The following is a 21,081-nucleotide window of genomic DNA, read 5'->3' as shown; positions in this document are numbered from 1 at the left end:
CTTATAATCATAATTTGAGGATTATCCCCAATAACATTTGATGATTGAGCATAGTTTATTGACGTTCTTTATAAAATGAACAACCAAAATAACTTATGATGCAATATGCATCAGTTGTCTCAACCCACCTATTCTGAACAAGATGACTCTTAGGCTCTTAGCAGGTAAAGATATAAATGGACATTATTATATCATAACCTATTACTGTAGGCTGACTTCGAACTTGAATATTTTTACATCATATAGATTGCTGGAAATATAAGGCCTGCAAAGTTGCCAGCATGAAAAAGTTCTCCACCGTCAAGTTTTGCCACATTAAATCCATTGCAAGATGCTAGCTCAGAAACATCAAGAATAGCAAGTATCATGAAATTCGTGCCTACTCCCGATTTCAAGAATTGGACAAATTAAACTATTCATTCAATTCAAATATTCATCACACAATACACCTTTCATTATATTATATTGCACATGAATCTCTCTATAACTTTTACTTCAAAATCTGTAACAAATCAATAACAAAAACACCACCACCATGAACACAGCTCTAGCAACAAATGGATCATAAATTTTTAACTCTTTACATCATCTTCCAAACTCCCAACTCTCCATGCTAGGTTCATCTTTATTTCACCATTGACTCTATCAGAATTTGTTATCCCAACACCTTCATCTTGTTCAATATTAGCCCAAACAAACATACTACACCAAGTCTTTTTCTTTGTCTGAAATGAAGCAACCAAAGACGAAATGAAGCAGACAAGAACAAACAAACAAAATGATCATATGTTAGGGACATCCAAAAAATGGCTTGTTTGAATTTGATTCTGTTTCAAACCATCACAGAACTGGACGGATGTTGCACCCACACCATTCCGACACCTTCGTACTTCTGTTCCAGCTTTGCAACCTGACCCAGTTATCACTCGAAGGAAAGCGAACCGAGCTTCTAGCTGTGGTGCTTCGACCACCCATCATGGTGCCTCAACTAATAGCGACAAATGACAAAACTTTAACAACGAGAAGGGCAACAATAACAACAAGAACATAAAGAGGAATAAAAAGACAACAGGAAAGAGGACGATGTTGAAAAAGAACCTAACTCAGATAAATAATGAGATAATTAGGGTTTTAGGAACTAAATTGAGTACAAATACAATCTTCGCCACGTCAGCTAGCCGTTGCAGCATCTAGCGTGGCAAGGAGGGTGCCATCTCAACACTCCATTTGTCTATTCATCGCCAGAAAAAATCGAGAGACCACATTGGTGCCCAAACTTAAATTTGGAAGATCAGTATAAGAAATTTTGAACTTTAAAGGCCAAAATGTGTAATCATATAAATCTCAAGAACTAAAATGAAAATTTAGTCCAACATTTTTGCTTCAAGGACCCAAAAGAGTTAGACTCAACAATAAAAAATTGAACTCTAGACAAATTTTACTGGCAAAGTGTTTTTTGTTTGATTTACATTTTTATTTTCAGTTTATATTTTCAATTTTTTTATTTTAGAATTTTTTGAAAAAATAAAATAATAAAATTGTATTTCCTACTTTTTGTTTCTTTTTTTTTTATAAAATTTTAAAAATAAAAAACACCGAGGAAAAAAAATACACTAAGATTCAAGGCCTTATGTTTTCTCACCTAGTCATGTCATATCTTAAAAAAATGCAATTCAAGTTTTAAATGTTGATATTCTTAGTTTATTGCTACATTACAAGCCATGGGAGGTCCCAATACAGAAATTTGCATGAAAATTTCATTATCCTGCAGCAAGCTACTGCTTACGCATTGTCAGATTCTGAGGAAGAGGAAGAGCAACTATCAGATGGCACTTCGACTAATGTATTTTGCTGTAGAAAAGACAAGTATCGTGAGTTGGTGATCGAAGAAACTGTAGATACTTTCTGATCGCGCTGTACCTTCTTTGAAGTTGTTGGCTTACTCTTACTCACAGGTGCCTTCATATCAGTTTTGATACTGGTGGAATTGGTTCCTCCATTAGCACATGATCTAGGAGGTCGGCCCCCCAACGTTTTCTCTTTTGCTTTCGTCTTCTCTTTTGGGGTAATGCTGAAAGAACTAATACAATTGCCGCGAGGGTTCCCCACGATTCCTGATGCCGCTCCGTTTTGTTTCATTTGTCTATTGGAGGCAACAGACTGAAATCTTAATCCAAGATACTCTTTCGCCCATTTATAGACTGCACTTAACTTTCCTTCCAAAGCTTGACAAAGAACATTCAACTCGCTAATTTCATAACGGTAGAGGAGGATTTTGTTGCTCCAACTGCATGGACAAAGCTGTTTCGCGTGATCCAGGCACGCAAACTTGTCTTCTGAACACAAACAATGTACAGCAGACAAGTGTAAATCACACAGACATATGCCGCATTCCCTTTTGACACAAGTGTCAAAACTTTCATCCATTCTTTGTGATTTCAAAGAACTGCATAGGTATTCTCTCTTGATACTTTCGCTCTTAACACGAGCCTGCATAGAAGAAGCAAAAAACGTCAGGCATGGAACGCCAAAAAGCAAACCAAATAGTCCACTCTGAACTAGGGAACCTGGAGAAGAAAGGGAATGAGAGAGGACGAGAAGAATGATCGATTGAATGCATGTCACTGAATGCATGTCACGGACAGGAGTTGAAGTTGATTTAGACAAGTTCGTTAAATCATAGGATAAATTGAGGCCGAAAGACTTACACCCAGAGCTTTTGCTAAGATCCCATTTCTTTGATACGCATCTTTACATGTTAATTTATCTGTCATGTCGTTCATACACAGATCGATTTCCCATCGTGCCCTTACAGCTTCCTTTGCTGCTCCCAGCAAAAGTTTATCATACGAAATTAATGTCTTTTTCCTCTTCTCACAATATAGCTCTACCACATTCAGTCCATGAAGAAGCCACTCGAGAGGAGCAAAGTTTACTGATTCAGAACAATTGAAACCACAATCAAATCCAGAATGATATGCTCCTGGGAAGACAAGAACAAACTCACGAGGATATTGAACACAGCGATATACAGGTATGCCCTCTGCCTTCAATATGAAGCAGGATAACTGCATCATCTGTACCAAATATTCATGTCAATGCCATGGTGAATGTTTCCTGTGTCAAGAAATAGCAGATCTTCTGTGCATTTTGTAACAATATTAGACCTTATACTTCAGCAAAAAGAAAGTTACCCACAATGCAAATTTAAAAAAGTTGAAGAATAGCATTTTCTACTTCAATTAACTCTTTTGAAAATTGATGGCTACAATTACAGATTCTACAATAACAAGGCCTAAGAATGCGCTGCTACAATCTTTGGTAGAGTTTGTATGATTGATGAAATGACTGAAACACAGGATTGCAGGATACTGAGGATATCGAAACACTTGTAAAAATGGCAATAGTGGTGAGAAAACATTGAAAATGGGTGAATTTAGTACGTAACAGTCCAACAGAGTCAGAAAAACATACACGGATGCAGATGATATTTATCAGAAACATACATAACTTTTTATCACTTTTCAAAGAAAAAGAATTCCTCTAAGAAGCAGCAAAATTACTACTCACCAGATTATCATCAATATCAGGCTGTCTTGCATGCAGACCTGATAAATACTTCTTCCTAATTGTTTCATAGTTGGCAGCATATCTTCGTGGTAAATTTCTTTCTTCTACCATAATTTTGCTTATTAAATAATTTTTGTACTGAAAAAATCCTTTTGTTTTAAAATTAGTCAAATACTAGTTCACTCCAATTATTATAGTTTAATTTTATAAACTTGTTTGCCTTTTATTATTATAATATATAATTATTAGACATTATCAATTATGTGTATATACATCTAATATTATGTGTAATTTATTATGATATGCATATAATATTTAAGATAATGTTTTATATAATAATATGTTCTAATTTAAAATTCTGTAATTTGTTAAAATAATAATATTAAAAGTTTAATCTAATATTTATCCTTTTGGTAATTTTACATCTAAAAGTGATTTTGGTCATTGTTTGATAACAATATTTTATCAATTATAATTACTTTTGAATCAAAGTATCCAAACATAAATCACGTGGAAACAAATCTCAATTTTAATCAAAATCAATTCTAGTATAATCAAATTGAACTCAACTCCAATTTACAAAAGCTAAACCAAACACACACTAAGATGTTGGAAAGAAGACCGTGATGAAGATGCAAGTATACTGTAAGTCAGCGACATTACCCATTTTTGCAGAGTGAAGCACATTCCAACATGAATTCGATGACCAAAATTATGTGAAGCACCAGAGCTTTCAAAAGAAAGAAGAGAACCAGGCAATGAATTTATGTTGTTTAAGTTCCATCCAGATTTCAAATATTCAGGGGAAATGTGTTCCTCCCCAGAATCAGCAGCTGTAGGAAATCCACTGCTAAAACCTTCAGCCTCCAAAGTGTTACCATGAAGCACCTAGGAGGTTGGAACATTGCATTCAATACAATTAAAACAATGAATGAATGACTAAAAACATAGACAACATATAGATTTTGAAAAATATTCACATCCACTTTACCTCAATTTTTTCAGTTGGATTTTGAACAATCCTTCCATATTCACCCTCAATATTCTCCACAGATGGCTCCCACTTATGTTGATTTGTATCTAAATTTAAATCAGAACCCACATTCTTATTCTTGCCCTTGTAATCAAAGTACTGGATTTTGAATTCATCAGCAAAATTCTTAAACGTCTTGAGACTGAATTTAGGACAGGGTTCAGAGACACAATCTTCAACACCCTGACTATTTACGGTGCAAGTGCTTGCATTCGCAAGATGAGAGTCCAAATCTACTGGTGTCACCCTTCTTCTCTTGGCCTTTGTATTTTCACAAGAACTAGCAACATTTTCTTCTGCATGCTTAACTTGGATTCCATCTATTCGTTGAATTTGAGCAACAAATTCAGAGCCTTCCCATAAGTTCTTTTCCTCAAGAGAACATGGTGGTTTCCAGCGAGTAGGAGGTACAATACGACAAATTCCATAAGGCTCTGCGCTAGATCGTATGCTTGCAATATATTTGAGGGTGTCATTGAATTCCTTCATAATGTACACAGTTACTGAAAAAGTTTATTTATAAACTTAACAAGTGTATGAATCCTCGTCTAATGACATTAATCAAGACTTGTGAAACGAAGGGAAGAAGTGAAGGCATACTATTAGGTTTAGGTGGTAGGTACCTCTTCTGTTGGGTTGAAAAGAGGAGCTTCTTCAAGGGCTTCTCTCGTTGCATCCTCAGGATGCCACCTTGCTGTTACCTGGTTCAAGACTTTGGTAAATAAACAGACTAAAAGCATAGAAGGTGTGGTCATGTTTGTCACTATGTTGAAGGCAAAGTGAACAGTGTGCCTACCTTCAAACAATTATTGCAGTTTGGACATCCACGAGTGATCCCTTCTGGACGACTAGCATTTGACGAGTGATCCTGGAAAACAAAAATGAACTCTTCCAATTAATTTTGCGTGCATTTTAGAGTAGAAACCATGAACAATAACAATGCAGGACTTCAGTAAAAAGAACAATATTCTAGCAGCAAAGTTTCTGTTCTAACAACTATTGTGTGTTTCTCATCAGCTAAGTTTTATCAATCATTAAGGTACCACAAGTCATTGCCAAACAATTAAATACTATTCAATTTAACCTATATTTAATTTAACCTCGTATTAAACAAACTGCAATACCAAATTTTGAAATGAGCAAAATCATTTAATCCGTTGATATTTTCATCCCTTTGTGCAAGCATCTCATTTCAGAGTATCTATTCTGATTTAAAATGACCTATTTTCCACACTCTTGGACTATGCTTTTTCTAATTTGAAATAATTTGTTAACTAATAATAAAAAATAAAAGAAAATAAATAAATTACAAGATTCCCAGCTTAACCATAGGAATAAATTCAGTGTGACACTCCTCAGGTTTGTCGTTGCTCTTGCTCTGGTCAGAGAGTATCCAGGGTCGATTCTTAAAAATCTGGTAATATGTACCAATATCATTCACGTCGTTTTTACCGTCTGCATCAACTGGCACGTGCTTAGTTTCATTCAGACAGGTTGCAAGTTTGTCATTTTCTGTAACCTTTTTACCCTTTTTCAAAATGAAAGATGTAAGCGATGCAAAACCAGGGGGAGCTGAAAGCTCTCCCATCTCCTTTAATTTGGCAATATTACTTCCATAATCCGACTTCATCTTTCTGCAAGCAAAAGCCAAAATCTTATTATCTAGAGAACCATCTTCACAGTAATGAATTCTCAGAAAAGAAATCAAGGCAGGAAAAAAGCATTTTAAAACATAATCAGCAATTCGCTACCAAGTTAAAATTATTGATCACCAAGTAGATTAAAACCAGCACAAAAACTCATTCTATGTATGCATCAGCACCTGCACTTTTATGCTTTAATGTACAAAACCAAATCCAATTACAAGCAAGCATATATACCAAAAGTACTAGATGATGCAAAGTGAAAGATCATCAAACTAGAAAATGTGAAATGGTCTCCTCTCATCCTATGGTGAAATCTGAGCTTAAAGCAAGGGACTAATTGTTTCAAATCATGCATTTTCCATAACGATTCCAACCCTTTCCACATTCACTTCTACAATACCAAATAAGAGGAAAGTATATCATCTTTTCAATCCTTTTCCTTATTGGAAATACCTATCCATCCCATTCCATATCCAACTACCTCATTTCCTTTTCCACCTCCTCTCTTATTCATAAAAGCATATTAAGCTAAAATAAGAGTTAGAAGAGTTTCTGCTTCACCCAAATTTTACATATTTGCATACATCTTCATAAACATATCTTCACACGCATACACACTTACTTACACAAATGGCTAACATAGCATAAGATCAAAGATTTCCAAAGAAGCAATACCAGCGGGGAAAAAAATAAATAAAAAGATGCAAGCTTGATACATACCAAGAATTTCATAAACACAATTCCCAAAGATTATATTTATATAACGAATAAAACACTGAGAATACTGAAAGGGGAAAAAGTGAAGCGGCAACGAGAAGGAGCGAACACAAAACCTCAAATAGAAAGAGGGGAAAAATAAAAAGGAAATTAAAGGCGAAAGAGGAGAGAAGTGAATAGAAGAAATTGAAGATTACCTAGAAGGGTTTGATATTAGAAATTCGAAGATTGAGAGTGAAAATTTGAAAAGGGGGAGCGAGTTGCTTCTTCCCTCCCGCGAACTCAAGATTCTGGAGTCTCTCTAATTCTCTCTCCACAATTCTCAAAAGCCAAAGGGAGTGAAATTACAATAACAACCCTGCAAATGGAATCAAACATTGATTGAATGCATATTTATTCTATTAGAGTTAGAACTTAGATGACGACTACTATATATGACTGACAGCTTAACACCGTTCAAGTGAATGAGTCATGGAACGTCACCAGAGTTTTCTGTTTTTTTGGACATGAATTGGGTTTCTTTTCCTTCTGTTAGACAATAAAAAGAGCTTAAGTTCTGCGCCAATTTTTTAAGGTTATTCTTTTACTGCATAACTTTTGGGCCAGCTTTTAAGGGTTTTTTTAGAGCATAGCTTTTAGGCAAATTTTTTTAGGGATTTTTTTCATTTAAATATAATTTGGCAGTACTCATAAATAACTACATTGGTATAATAATACAAGTACATTTATTTTTATTGGATTAAATTAAACTATTAATTCAAATTATAATCGCTAATGAATTATAATTTAAATGACATAGTCTTCCCATATTTAATTAGGAGATCATAGATTCTATTCTCCCTATTTTTGGTAAAAAAAACAAACTTAATCTTCTTTCTTTTTTCTCTCCTTTCAGGCTAATCACCTAGAATGCAAAGAAAAAGGCTTTTAAACAAGTCCCTCCGCATAACCTTTTGAAGGAGCTCATCAGTTGTAACAACTCATCCACCCTACTCTTTTTTGCATGCACTGAGGACGGTACAATCTTTAAGTGTGGGGAGGTTGAGGACCGATTTCCGTGGGTAACAATTTCCTTTTCCAACATCAATTCTCAATCTTCTTTGTTAGTTAGTTGTTGCATTGCATGCTAGGTTGCACGATAGCTAGAATTTGTACATATTTTACCACTTCTTTCTTGCTAGGACTACTAGGTTGAAGTGATGATTTCCTTTCCAAGAAAATTATTTTAGGACACCCTACCAATTTGAATAATTTTTTTTTTGTTTAAACTTGCTTGAAGGAATTAATTTTGGAACATAGTTTTTGAGCTAAGAACACATAAGCATGCGACTTTTGAGCCAAATTGTGTGGTTACATCACATAATCACTTATTTCCATTCTTGTGTGTATTATTCTCTTTCTATGATTGTAATCATTGATTTGTTTAATTTTTTATGTTTATTATTTCGTGTATGAATGCTTTTATATGATTGAAGCCTTTATTTTAAAAAAAGTTCACTTATCCAAATAGCCTACCTTTTATCTTCTATTGTTAGTCAATTTTGAGCCTATGTTAATACCCTTTTGTTCTTAATTTTAGCACATCACTACCTCTAAGTGAAAAATAATAAATATCCTTAATTTAGATCTTTGATTAGCTTAGGCTAGTGAGTGTGTGTATCATTTAAATGTGAAAAATTTGGAAACATTAGTTGAGATAAAAGTGTGTTTTTGTATTTTTATTGAAGATCATGGAAATTGGGTATATAATCATTTAAATATATAAAACCATATGCATTGATAAGTTTGTATATATTTTAGTGAAAAAAATGACAAAGAAAAAGAAAAATAAATAAATAAATAAAAGAAACAAAAAAAAGAGAAAAAGAAAAGCAATAAAAAGGGGACAAAAATGCCCTAAAGTAAAGTAATGATAACAATACATATGAAATGTGAATTGAAGAGAATGCATGAGTATGTGAAAAAAGAAAGTGAGAATCATAGGTAGCTAAGTGGTGTATTAGAATTGTATAGGTTGTTATGTGTATTAGGTGAGAGTTTAGGTTAATCAAAGATTTAAATTTCAAGCTCACTTGACCATATGCATCCCTACCTTTACCCTAACCCCATTACGACCTATGAATAAGTCCTCATGATAAATGTATGTATGCATTGAATAATTGTTGATTGTTAGATGAAAAACAAATCTTGGAAAACATGATTAGAAAATAATTGAGTGAATTAACCCTATACACTTGAGGTACTAGAGTGGATCCACTTCCGGTGAGGGTTCGATGCTCAATTCCTTGTTCCCTGCTTTAACGAGCTTTCTTCTTGCAAGTTTGTTTATGCTTCATTTTGATATTTGAATTGGTGGAATTCATAAATCATCATATTATCTTAGCCCTACTTGTTCATATACGTTTTTGGAGATTGATTTACTTTTAACCAAGTAGGTAGAAGCATCTTACATTTAGTTGCATTTATATTGATAGGTGCATATATTTTGTTCGCATTGAATAAATGTTCATACCACATTTCTTGTCTTTCTTGGTTTAGCACGAGGACATGCTTAGTTTAAGTGTGGGAAGATTTGATAAACCCCAATTTTGTAATTTATCTTGTGTTGAATTTAGGAGATTTTATCAACTTATCTCACATTTATTCAATGAAATAGCATGATTTTGTGAATTTTTCCTAATTTGTGCTTAAGAGTAAAAACATGCTTTTTAGGCCTTTAAATTGCTAATTTTAATTCCATTTGATGCCTTGATATGTTTGTTAAGTGATTTCAGGTTTAGAAGGCAAAGATCGGTTGAAGAAATGAAGAAAAAGCATGCAAAAATGGAAAATTCATGAAGAAATGAGAATTTGGTAATATCCCAGCGACGCGTGTACGTGGCCCACGCGTACGCGTGGGAAGGAAATTGTCAAGGCGACGCGTACGCATGATAAGGAAAGTTGCCAGTGACGCGTACGCGTGACCCATGCGTACGCGTGACAAGCGGCACGTGACTTCATTAAAGGCAATACGCTGGGGTCGATTTTTGAGCTCAATGAGGCCCAAATCCAACTCATTTATGATGCTTTTGAACCCAAGAATTGTAGGGGATTAAGGGGGAGGGGGAGTAGTCATAGTTGAGTTTTCATCATGTTTTAGGTTAGAGTTCTAGAGAGAGAAGCTCTTCCTTCTCTCTAGAATTTAGGGTAGTTTAGGTCAAATTTTCTTAGATCCAACTTTTAATTCTTGTTTTTAGTTCAACTCTCTTTATATTTTATTGTTCTATTATCTTAATCTTCTTAGTTTTTCTTGTTGATTTCTTTATGTTGCCATTTTTACTTTCATGAACCATTGTTGGATTCTTATTTTCTCTAATGCAATTTTATGTTTCCTTTTCTTTTTATGTTTATTTTAGTTGCTATTGTTGATTTCTTGTTTGTGTTATGTTAGTTATGGTTTTTGTTAATTCTTACAATTTATAATATTTACTTTTATTGCACTCTAGGTGTTTGATAAAATGTTTTCACTAGTTATAGAGTAGATTTTGTACACTCTTGGCCTAATCTAAGAGAATTGAGTGACCTTAAGTCATTGGGTCTAATTGAATTAGTAATTTGAGAACTCTTAGTGGTCAATTTGATACCCAGTAACACTAGCCTATTACTAAGTCAATTAGTAGTTAGGTTGGGACTTATGGGTTGATGTAGATCAAGCCTATTTGACTTACTTCAAGCATAGAAGTAACTTGATGGGTTTGGTTCCTCATAATTGTCAATATATGATTTGTAGATAAGGATGGTGATCTCAATTTTCATGCCTTAGCCAAGAGTTCCTTTCCTTTTCTTTATTAGTTAATTGTCATTTACTTTCTTGTTATTTACTTTTTTTGTCAATCACCAAATCAAACCCTCTTGTTCCTTCACAGCCAATAATTGAGCACTTTATTGTAATTCATTACGAGACAACCTGATGTTTAAATACTCTCAATTTTTATTGGGATTTATACTTGTAATAACCATATTAAACTTTGATAGAGAATTATTAGTTGGTTTAGAACTATACTTACAATGAAAGTCTTTTTCTATTAAAAAATTTTAGACTGACGATAATTCTCGCATCAATTAGCCAAATAAAGTGGCAACAAACATACCAAAACATGAATATATGTATCTTTGATGGATACATTTTGCCATAAGTTGGTGCTTACTATTCTTATTGATTTTTGAGTGTTGTATTATTTTTTATTTAAGGCCGTGTGTTGTGCTCAATTTTTATTTTGTTGGAAATAGTTGGAGGTATATAAAAATTAAAAAGGAAGACTATTCCAACAGTACTACTCTATTGATTCTGGTTCTCCACAAACTTAAACATAGAATTGAAAAGAGAAACCTACATTATTTTATCATTGGTCTATTTTTAGTATTGCATATTATTGTAGTTTCTTTGTTTATTTGTTGAACTTTCATAGAACCAATTGTTTATAATCATCTTTTGAAGTAAAAAAAAATTGCAATGCTCACTACTACTGCTTGTTTTTCGATTTTTTATGCTTGGTTCAAAAATCATATTGTGTTTTGTGTTTTTATGGAATGATTATGGAATGTTTTGTGTTTTTATTAAATGATTAATTGATTATTGATTAGCTCTAGTTGCTCTGTGTGCTGCTGTTTTGTGTTTTGTGGTTTTTTTTTTTTTTGCATAGTGATGTGCTGTTAGAATATTATGTTGTGCTGTGTTTATGTTTTGGGTTTCATTGTATTTTAGGTTTAGTTTGGTAAAACTTTTTGAAGAGGTGCTTGTACTTTTTAAAAGTTCAAACTCCTCATTTTGTGTTTGGTAAATCAAAAAGATCATGTGCTTGTGCTTGCAGCTTTTAAAAGATCGGAGTACTTTTAAAAGGATTTGAATTCTCTAAAGTTTGAATTTCACTTTAGAGAGTAAAGTGTGATCTTCTACTATTGAATAGTTTCTCTTTCATATTTATTATTGGTCCCACCTATAAAATTAATGGTGAGAGATCACACTTTACTCTCTAAAGTGAAATTCAAACTTTAGAAGATCCAAACCAAATCCCTTTTAAAAGCATTTAGGATAGAGCTTTTCAAAGTTGGCTTGTACTTTTCAAAATTTAAAAGTCTAATATAACCTCATATATTAACTCATTTTTAAATTTAATGCTTGCATTTATGTCTATTATAGTATTTTTAAATTTTAAAAGCTATTTTACCAAACACAATTGATGTTGCTTATATTTATTAAAAGCTATTTTTGATTTGATTTATCAAACATAAATGCTACAACTTTTTAAAAGTCATATTTTAAAAATTAACTTTTATAAACTACTTTTTGAAAAGTAAAAATTTTACCAAACTAAGCCTTAGTTTGTGATTATATTAAAGATTTCAATATTAATATAATGGGTATTAAATTGTTGATATTATGACAAACTTTCATGATGTCATTTTATATTTGGATATTTTTTTTTTGTTATTTAACTTTTATTCTTTTAAGAGTGTATTTTGATAATATTATAAGACTTTAGTTAATAATATTTGATGTATTACTTTAAATTTAGAAAATATTTTAAAATTTATATTAAACTATATTTGTGTTTTAAGATATTTATTTATATTTTATTATAAAATAGTTTTTTGATTCAATTGATTGGACCAATAAACTAATGAATGAGTAAGTAGAACGGTTTAACGACCCATTCGGTTTTCAAAACCTTCTGATAACTATGTCTCTCTCAGTCTCTCTCTCTCACTCTGTTTGTCAAACACCTTAACTGCCGACTACTTTCTCCAGCATCACTGCCATTTCTTTACTTCGACTTCAGCTGTGTTAGTTCTCTCTCCATCGTCGCTGTTGCTATGTAATGTCTCTCTGGCGAGGCTGCAACCTGTGACCTCGACGCCGATCTGCTCTCCTCTGGTGTTATGTGCTTCTCTCCGCCGCTGTTGCACTCTCTGCTCACCCAGTCTCGGTCACTTACTCTGTACTCTCTCTCGCCGCTGGTCAGTTCTCTCCACCGGTCTGCTCTCTTCTTGTTTTGTGTCTCTCTCGATATCTTGATTTTTGATTGATTGATATTTGAATATTGATGACTTGATATTATATGGATTAGTTTAATTTTTTTAATTTCTATTTTATTAGGTTAGTTCTGGTTTTGCCTCTTTATTAGGTGAATATACAGTGTGTAATTAAGCTTGATTAAATTCAGCGGGAGCTCTTTAATCTTTGTGATTTCTGTTCTGCCAAATGGAGCCTTACTTTGGTTATGTATGATTAAACCTTGTTACTTTATGAAAGAATCATCTAATTAATATTCTGGAGCCATAATTTTCTTCTGTGTTGCTTGTCATTTGAATTTAATTAAAGATTGGAAGGAAATAGGCCTTAGTTTGGAATCCAAACCATAAAGTCTGGAATTTTGATTCTACAAACCATAACTTCCTGTGGATGAGCTTGAGGTTTTCATGCCTTTTTCATTAGTAAGAACTGACATATACGGTGGAGCTTATATCTCGATGAACCTGATGACTTAACATCTGGCCAAATGAAATAGTAAGGCATGTTCAAAGTTGATTCTGCGGACAGATCCTAAGCTTAATTATATAATTTCTAATACTGTGTGCTCACACTGAATTTGCTGTAGTTGGAACTGTAATAATTGGTTCATATGGAGCTCCCTTCTCTGTTAATGTCATAGACACGTTTTAGTTCCCTAAGCTAATCCTTAGCGCTTCTTTAAGCCTTTAGATAGTAATGTTGTCGGCTTTAGATATTGTTGTTACATTTTTCCTGAGTTATCCTTGTTAAAGTTTCTGACATAATTTTTGAAGTTAGGTGGTTCCTTGCCGTTCATGATTTCTGAAAAATAAACAAATAAATAAAGGAAAAAAAAAAAAGAGAGAATGTAATAATGATGCATATGTAGGGGGAGAAGATTTTCAACAATAGATTGTCCAAATTTAAACACACTTCTTTGATTCTTTCAATTTACATTTATTCCCATTGATCTAACAGGTTAATTAACTTATGAAATTTCCATTATCACCAGCACTTTTGGTAAGACTGAGGAATTCCAGCTTTCATCACATTTGGTTACTTTTCAAAGCCAATATTTAGCGCTAATTCTAACAAATGAGGCCAATTCCTATAGCTACAGGAAAGCAAACATAAGTATTAGGAAGAAGGATATAGTGAAACGTGGAGCTATATGTCTGTATTTTAAGGAAATAAAAAAGAAAGATTTGAGAAATTTTAAAAAAGTAGAAATAAAAAAAATATAAAGGAAGAAGTAGAAGCAGGTTTCCCAAAACTTGGTTCTTCTTTGTTTCCTTTTGTTACTAGATGGTATGTTTTGCAGCGAAATCCATCATAGTTTCTAATGGCTAAGTGGTGGGTCTTCCATTGTTTGTTTGCCTCATTTGTGTTTGGTAACTTGTTTGATAATATTTTGGCATACGTTATGTAACAAGAAATCAATGACAATATGTGCACATCATGTGTTTGATGAACCTATTGTTGGCTCCCTTTGTTTCTCAGGGTGAATTCTAATCATTGTCCATGATGAGGCTCTATGATGAATTCAAAGAGATACTAAAGATTCAGAAGTTTCGAAGATTGGTGTCATATACTGGATTCTATTGCTTTGCCACACTCATAAGCTATGCTTATGTTAGCAATACGTGCGTCTAATGTTGTCACAACCTTTTTTTTATACTAGATTTTGAATTTTTTACAAGATTGGTTTGAATGCTAATCTCTGGAGTCAATATATGATTTTGGTGTTTCAGAACCCGGGCAGGATATTCCAGAGCCGATCAATTCTACGCATCGTACCCGGCTGGTACTGAGCTTTTAACAGATACTTCCAAGGTATTTGCCACTATATAATTTAGGAAATGCGCATCTTTTATACCTTTTTTTTCTCAAGGATAATAGTAGTATTTGCAAATTGTTATTAGTTGTACAAAGCTGCTCTTGGAAACTGCTTTGAAGCTGAAGAATGGGGTCCAATTGAGTTCTGCATCATGGCCAAACACTTCGATCGTCAAGGGAAGGCTCCATATGCATACCATTCAGTAAGTATCAAGCCTATATGCTACTCTCTATTTTGATTTTCCGTAATTTTAGAATTGTTTATATTAATTCTGGAACCAGAACAATTTTTACTTTTACCACTGATATTGATACTTAAAGACATTGATTTATAAATCCTAGTTTTATGTGAAACTCGAATCCTATGATTCTTTCATTTTAGAGTAATTGGTCAAGTTGGTTCATCAAATTTCAGGCATGAATCAATTTAATCATTTGAATTTCTTGGTTCCTCACGTTCTGTGTCTGAATTTTTTTAACAGTTATTAAATTTTAATAAATTCCTTTAACTTCTACAAGGATAATACAATAACCTCAGCTACTTTTCAAATCCCTTCCATTTCCTTTCTTCTCCACCATAATGAAAATTACTAACACATCCTAGTGAATACACTTTTAGTCAAATTCAGTTATTCCTGGCCATTTGTCATTATAGCACTATTATTAAGGAACCATTGAACAATGCATGTATCCACATTGGTCCTCAAGAATGAGGAATACAAGGACTAAAACAAGCTTTCTAGAAAGTTTGGAATAAAGCCCAAAAAAGTTGATGGATGGATTAAAACTAGAATTTGTTATATTTACAAGGAAAAGAAAACATATTTAAGCATAACTGCTTGGCTTCAACATTGCACACTTTTTTTTTTCGTTTTTTTATTACGTTGTATTGGTTTGGGTCTGTTTGAAGTGTATATGGAAGGTATAGGTAGTTTAGCCCACAGCCTAGTGGTTAAATCTCTACATCCAAGCTTAAGAGTGTGCTCGGATAAAACATTTGGAATGCTATTTTTTAAAATCCTTTAACTTAAGATGTTTTGTTTGGACATTAATACAAAGAAGTTTATAAATTCCAAGGATCTTAATAGAGTAGAGAATCCAATATACCTGGTGAGAGAAGGAATCAAAACTCTTTTTATTATCCTTTCATGAAAACTTGATTGATAATATATAAAGAAAAGAATTTGCAATCAAACTTGCCACGTATGTATCCCTTTCATCTTCTCTTGCTGCATATACAAATAAGGTATTTTAAAGTTCCATGTATTTGGATTTTGGCAATTTACTTATATAGTGTTTTAAATTCATTAAAATTTTAAAATACCTTATCCAAACTAAGGTCCCCAGACCATCACCTCCTGCCCCTTAGTATCTTAGGTCAAAAAAGGTTCATAGGCAAAGAATTTTGAGTTTTCACCATCCTCTTTCCATTACATGTGACATATAGCCTTTTAAATTCAAGGGAGGATCACTTTAAAATTAAATTCTTAGATGTTAGACATCTACATTTTGAATGAGGTGGCCGGGAGAGGTTTAGCATATTTGGGTACAATGACATTATTTGATGCATATAACCGACTCCATCTAGCAGGAAAATGTTTTGTTGTTTTTGACATTTACATTTTACTTTTAACTACATTGTATTTTGGCTTCTTACAGAAATACATGGCACACTTGCTTTCACTTGGACAGCTTGATGGAAGTGGTTAATGGGAGAAGTTAACCATTTAACTCCGATGATATTTGATAATTTGGTAGTTGTTTTAATATAATAATTATATAGCCATATGAAAATTACTTGATGATTGAGTGCTTGCTCAAGTTTTGGGCTGCCATGTATGCTATAACCGGCTTTTTATGATCAAGGAATATAGTATCTTGAGCATTGATTCTGTTTTTTGTCTCTAAAAAAAAAAGATTTATCGTTCTTCTTAGCCATATACAAACTCTTTCTATTCTTCCCAAGATCTTGTATGACTTGTTGCTTGCCAATAAGTACAACATTAACTACCTTTTCTGTTTTTTAATATTCTACTCTCGAACTATGAACACCTTGTAGTTGTGCAAATGTAGAAGATGAGAGGCTCCGGAAGGAAATTTAAGTATAGCAGGGTGAAAAGGGGAATTAAGGAAAAAGAGAGGGTATTTTGGAAAAAGAATATAAAAGAATGTTGAATAAGAGTGATATTAGTAATTTCGGATTGAGGAGTGTTAGGGGCTAGCAAGTTTTATGATTTGTAGTCATTAATTAGCTATCATTGGTATCTTTAATGGTGTGAGATTTTATCCAATGGTGTGGGATTATTCACTTTTCTTTTGCTGGTTAAGTGCTGGTCAGATTTTAATAAAAGTGTTGACTCCCTACACTTTCTCTTATGGAATTACATTGTTGCTGCTTTACATTTTCTTTTCCATGATTTTTTTCCGATCTGTTTGTTATTTTGTCTACTAATTTAATAACCCATTTACAATATTTGTTGACCTAATAAAATTTTAAAAATGTATTATCACTTCAATAAAAGAAAATGTATTATCACTAATATATCTAGCCATTATATGAATGTTAAAAACTATATATAAAGTCTCATCTTGCATCGCCAAAGCCACGTAGTAGTAATATAATACATTTTACTCATGACCTTCTGTACTGGTAGGTGGTCATGCATCTTCAAATTATGATATGTACTTTTATTATTATATATGATTGGTAGTTAATTTATACGTAGGAAGAATATTATTATTTCACTATTTCACGCTTCAACTCCGATCCCTTTTTCATTACATTGCAAACAAGAGATCATATGTCTAATTCAAAAGTTTATATATCATTTGTTCTCCTTTCTGTTCTTGTGTCTTCTGAAGCCTTGAATTGCGTACTACTTGAGGGTGAGTCTTCTCTTTGATTTCTTGACCAAAAATTAAAGAATATATTTTCCATTTTTTTCCTTTTCGTTTGTCTATATATATAATAATTAAATAGAGATAGTGAATGTTTAGTATGGAACTATATTCATCCGTCTCTGCTTGATATATGGACAGTGGAATTTTGTAACTTGTAGGCATGATAGATCAATGTTAACAATATATGTGATATTGTAATGTGTATGTCTAGTTCATAGTCAATTATTGTTGCTTTTGTTATGTTCCCTGTCACATAATAACATGCATATGTGCTAATTATACATTTTGTTAAGTAGTTTTTACTTGGTTTATACATGTAAGGAAAATGTAACCTAACATATTCATACGAACATATACGGAGAACAATTTCCAAAAAGATGTGAGATTGGAGAAAAAGAATATAAGAATTAAAAAAAATTGCTAAAATTTATTATCAAAAATTGGTTCTCTAGTTAGACTCTATAGATAGAATTGGTAGTCTATTTATCCTTCTATTCTTTTGTTTAGTAACAGAAATAATTTTTGTGAAAATTAGGGCATAATTATTCAAATCAACTTTCATAATTTTTTTAAAAACAAGTAAACAGACTTTACAAAACATTTTGATATTTGAAGCCAGCTAACCCCTAATACCAAATACTATATACTGTATTTCGCATCTACCTCGATATTGTATTCATAATTAATTATAAATAGGAAATATTTTCAAATAAACCAACCATTATTATTTTAAAATATTTTTTAGTTAATACTTAAATTCATCACAAGTAAATTGCAGTTTCATGCCTTGTTATTTTTGAATGAACATTTCTTTATCTTTAATTCAAAAACTTTAAAGAATGTTGCAATGATGCCATATATAATTTAAGGTGGAAACTCAAATGCAATTGATTTCACGTAAAGTTAATCATTGAGAGTGGTTAAATGATTTGACTGATTTGACTAAATTTTTATCTAACGACTTTCAACTATCAACTTCACTGCACCTGAATTTTCACCATAATTTAAAGTTGCATTATATATGATATATAGTTTTCTTTCATTCCATTAGACGAGGAGATTTCGGTATTTAATAAGAGGATTCATGAGATGATAAGTAGCAACTTTTACACTGCTACTTATTCAAATAGCTTCTTGCCTCCAGCTCCTCCAAGCAAGCCTTTCCCAGGACCTAATATAGTTGAACCACCGCCACCCCCGCCGCCGCCATCACAACATTCAAAGCACATGGTTGGTGGAGGTTAGTGGCTACTGTACTCACTTGGTGTTTTACGAACTATCACACTTAGAGGAAAATGGTGAGATAGCCGCATCTGAGTTTGAATTTGACTTCAGCCAAAAGTAGAAAAGAACTCATTTAGTGTGTTCGAATGTGTAGTATGAATGTGTTGTGTTGTATTAACACAAAAAAAAATTACAAAAATATATATTCTATTCTAATATACATAATATAATCATTTATGTAATTTTATTTAACTGGTTAATAAGTTTTTAGAGTAAATGATTTGTGACGCTTTCTATCCTTACAAAAAGTAAAAATAAGAAAGATTTAAATTCAATTTATTTATTGACTTAATTCAATTTTAAAAGAATTGTTTTATCATTTATTATACGAAAAAGTGTAGAAGACCAACTAGTCATACTGTCATACAACCAATTAAAAAAACAAATTAAAAAAAGAAAAAGTATAGGGAGCTAATAGAGTATTTATACAATGTCTACAATGAGAGTATAGGGATGTTCGATTCATTAGGATATCAATGTTTATTATCCCTGATATTTAGATGGTTATTTTGGATAGTATGAGTGTATTGTGTTTATGAAATTAGTAGTATTTTATCCTGGATGTTAATTTTTTAACTTATATTGGATTAAATAAATAGCCCATTGTACACATTATACAAATACTCCATTAGCTTTCTAGCGGGATTTTTGTCAAATAAGAACTTATTAAATATGGTTATTTATATGTCATCGAATCCAGTATTACATGCATGCATGCATACATTAAAAGAAGATATGGCAATAACCACAAAATATGCTTACCGTACCGTAGAATATTAAAGGCCTAATTAGGCGTCTATTTCATGTGACTCTTAAGAAAATGATGCTGGAATTGATATAAGATTCCCTTTGAATGAAAGAGGAAGAAAAGGAAGTGGTGGGTAAGGGGCAGGGGTGGAGCTAGGTACAAGGAAAGGGGGGCAATGGCCCCCCTAATTTTAATTTTTTATATGTAAATTATATGTAAATTTCAGTTTAACCCTCCCTTAAAATTTTATTTTAGTCTTATTTTATTGTATAAATATTTTTTGTCCCCCTCTAATATTTCTTCTAGCTCCGCCCCTGGTAAGGGGTGCAGAGTAGCTGATTAGGACTCAAAGTTTCACTAATTGATCAAGCTTTTGAAATATATTAACACATGGTTCAAAAATATCTCTGTCATTCTTTGATTAATTTTATTTGATGAAGACATTTGACCTACCTATAATTCACGTGTCTCTGTTATTAGTTGTTGTGTGTGCATGAAAGGTTTTAATTAATTAATCAACATATTTAGCATGCCTAAGCCTAACAACTAACGACTTACGACAATAATCTTTCAATTTATTTGATGATGACTACGCCATAAGAGGAAACATATGAGCAGTATTGAAGCAATTTGTAATTATAAGGATTAGAGGTTCATTATCTATATATATCAATGATATGTTTTCGTTCCTTTTTATAGGATATTTGTAACAAGGATAGTAAAACATGCATATGTTTGGATCTTATGCTATATATGCCATACCATGAACTTGAATAATAATTATCCTGCTTAGCTTAGCTTTGCTTGTCCATCAAAGTTTTTTAACCAATTTATTAAAGATATGATTATTTTTGGATTTTGTTCCATAATCTATATACTTCGGATAGATAAGATTGTTATACCTCGAATTTTCTTTCAACATTTTTAAAATAAATAACGATCCACTACAAAAACATCCCCCCTCCCCTCCCCCCATATCTCGGACTCATCCCAAAGATCGAAGATGGCGGTGAGAGTTCGATTACCCTTAGTAACAATAAATAGACGCATGAGATGAACAAAAGGGGTAGATCGAGAACACAACTGTCAACCCTAGTACTTTCGTTTCTGTTTTACACTTTAATAAATATATTATTGAATTAGACGTCAGAGTCTTTTTTGCAGGTTTTACGACCGCGCTCGAACTCCAAGGATTACCCAGCTTTGTTGTTCAAGAAGTGCAGAAGCATTCAACCTCCAACAGCAACGAGCTATAACTCGGAGTATTTTTGACAGAACATTTGGTGCGCACCGTGGGGCCCGAAAATCTAACATT

At 32.6% G+C, this 21,081-nt stretch overlaps 2 protein-coding genes across 3 annotated transcripts; one reads left to right on the top strand and one right to left on the bottom strand.

The window, feature by feature from the left end:
- Positions 1-1,654: 1,654 nt before the first annotated feature.
- Positions 1,655-7,406, bottom strand: LOC107491746 (putative lysine-specific demethylase JMJ16). Its single transcript, XM_052262681.1, has 9 exons — positions 7,164-7,406; positions 5,931-6,237; positions 5,400-5,471; positions 5,227-5,304; positions 4,562-5,086; positions 4,171-4,458; positions 3,571-3,708; positions 2,709-3,077; positions 1,655-2,490 (listed from the first exon to the last, which is right to left on the bottom strand). Exons 2-9 carry the CDS (start codon positions 6,231-6,233, stop codon positions 1,783-1,785), a joined length of 2,481 nt encoding a protein of 826 aa, XP_052118641.1. The 5' UTR covers positions 6,234-6,237; positions 7,164-7,406; the 3' UTR covers positions 1,655-1,782.
- A 5,409-nt stretch (positions 7,407-12,815) lies between these two features.
- Positions 12,816-16,726, top strand: LOC107491747 (uncharacterized). 2 transcript variants are annotated; one of them, XM_016112666.3, is made up of 5 exons: positions 12,816-12,963; positions 14,498-14,640; positions 14,749-14,830; positions 14,920-15,036; positions 16,493-16,726. In XM_016112666.3, the coding sequence occupies exons 2-5, from the start codon at positions 14,519-14,521 to the stop codon at positions 16,541-16,543; spliced, it is 372 nt and encodes a 123-aa protein (XP_015968152.1). In that variant the 5' UTR covers positions 12,816-12,963; positions 14,498-14,518; the 3' UTR covers positions 16,544-16,726. The 2 variants fall into 2 exon arrangements, with proteins under 2 accessions (XP_015968152.1, XP_020981780.1); XM_021126121.2 differs by having other exon boundaries at positions 12,842-12,980.
- The last annotated feature ends 4,355 nt before the right edge of the window (positions 16,727-21,081 follow it).

The sequence above is a fragment of the Arachis duranensis genome, chromosome 6, assembly GCF_000817695.3.
Source record: "Arachis duranensis cultivar V14167 chromosome 6, aradu.V14167.gnm2.J7QH, whole genome shotgun sequence".
In the NCBI taxonomy this organism is placed as follows: domain Eukaryota; kingdom Viridiplantae; phylum Streptophyta; class Magnoliopsida; order Fabales; family Fabaceae; genus Arachis; species Arachis duranensis.
This window is presented reverse-complemented; position numbering and strand designations above follow the sequence as displayed.

Coding starts and splice junctions, on each gene's coding strand:
- LOC107491747 (XM_016112666.3), top strand. CDS start 14,519: ATGATGAGGCTCTATGATGAATTCAAAGAGATACTAAAGATTCAGAAG. Junction 14,641..14,748: donor TATGCTTATGTTAGCAATAC/GTGCGTCTAATG, acceptor TTGGTGTTTCAG/AACCCGGGCAGGATATTCCA. Junction 14,831..14,919: donor TTTTAACAGATACTTCCAAG/GTATTTGCCACT, acceptor AATTGTTATTAG/TTGTACAAAGCTGCTCTTGG.
- LOC107491746 (XM_052262681.1), bottom strand. CDS start 6,233: ATGAAGTCGGATTATGGAAGTAATATTGCCAAATTAAAGGAGATGGGA. Junction 3,709..4,170: donor CTTCTTTCCAACATCTTAGT/GTGTGTTTGGTT, acceptor GGATTTTTTCAG/TACAAAAATTATTTAATAAG. Junction 2,491..2,708: donor TCTTAGCAAAAGCTCTGGGT/GTAAGTCTTTCG, acceptor TCTTCTATGCAG/GCTCGTGTTAAGAGCGAAAG.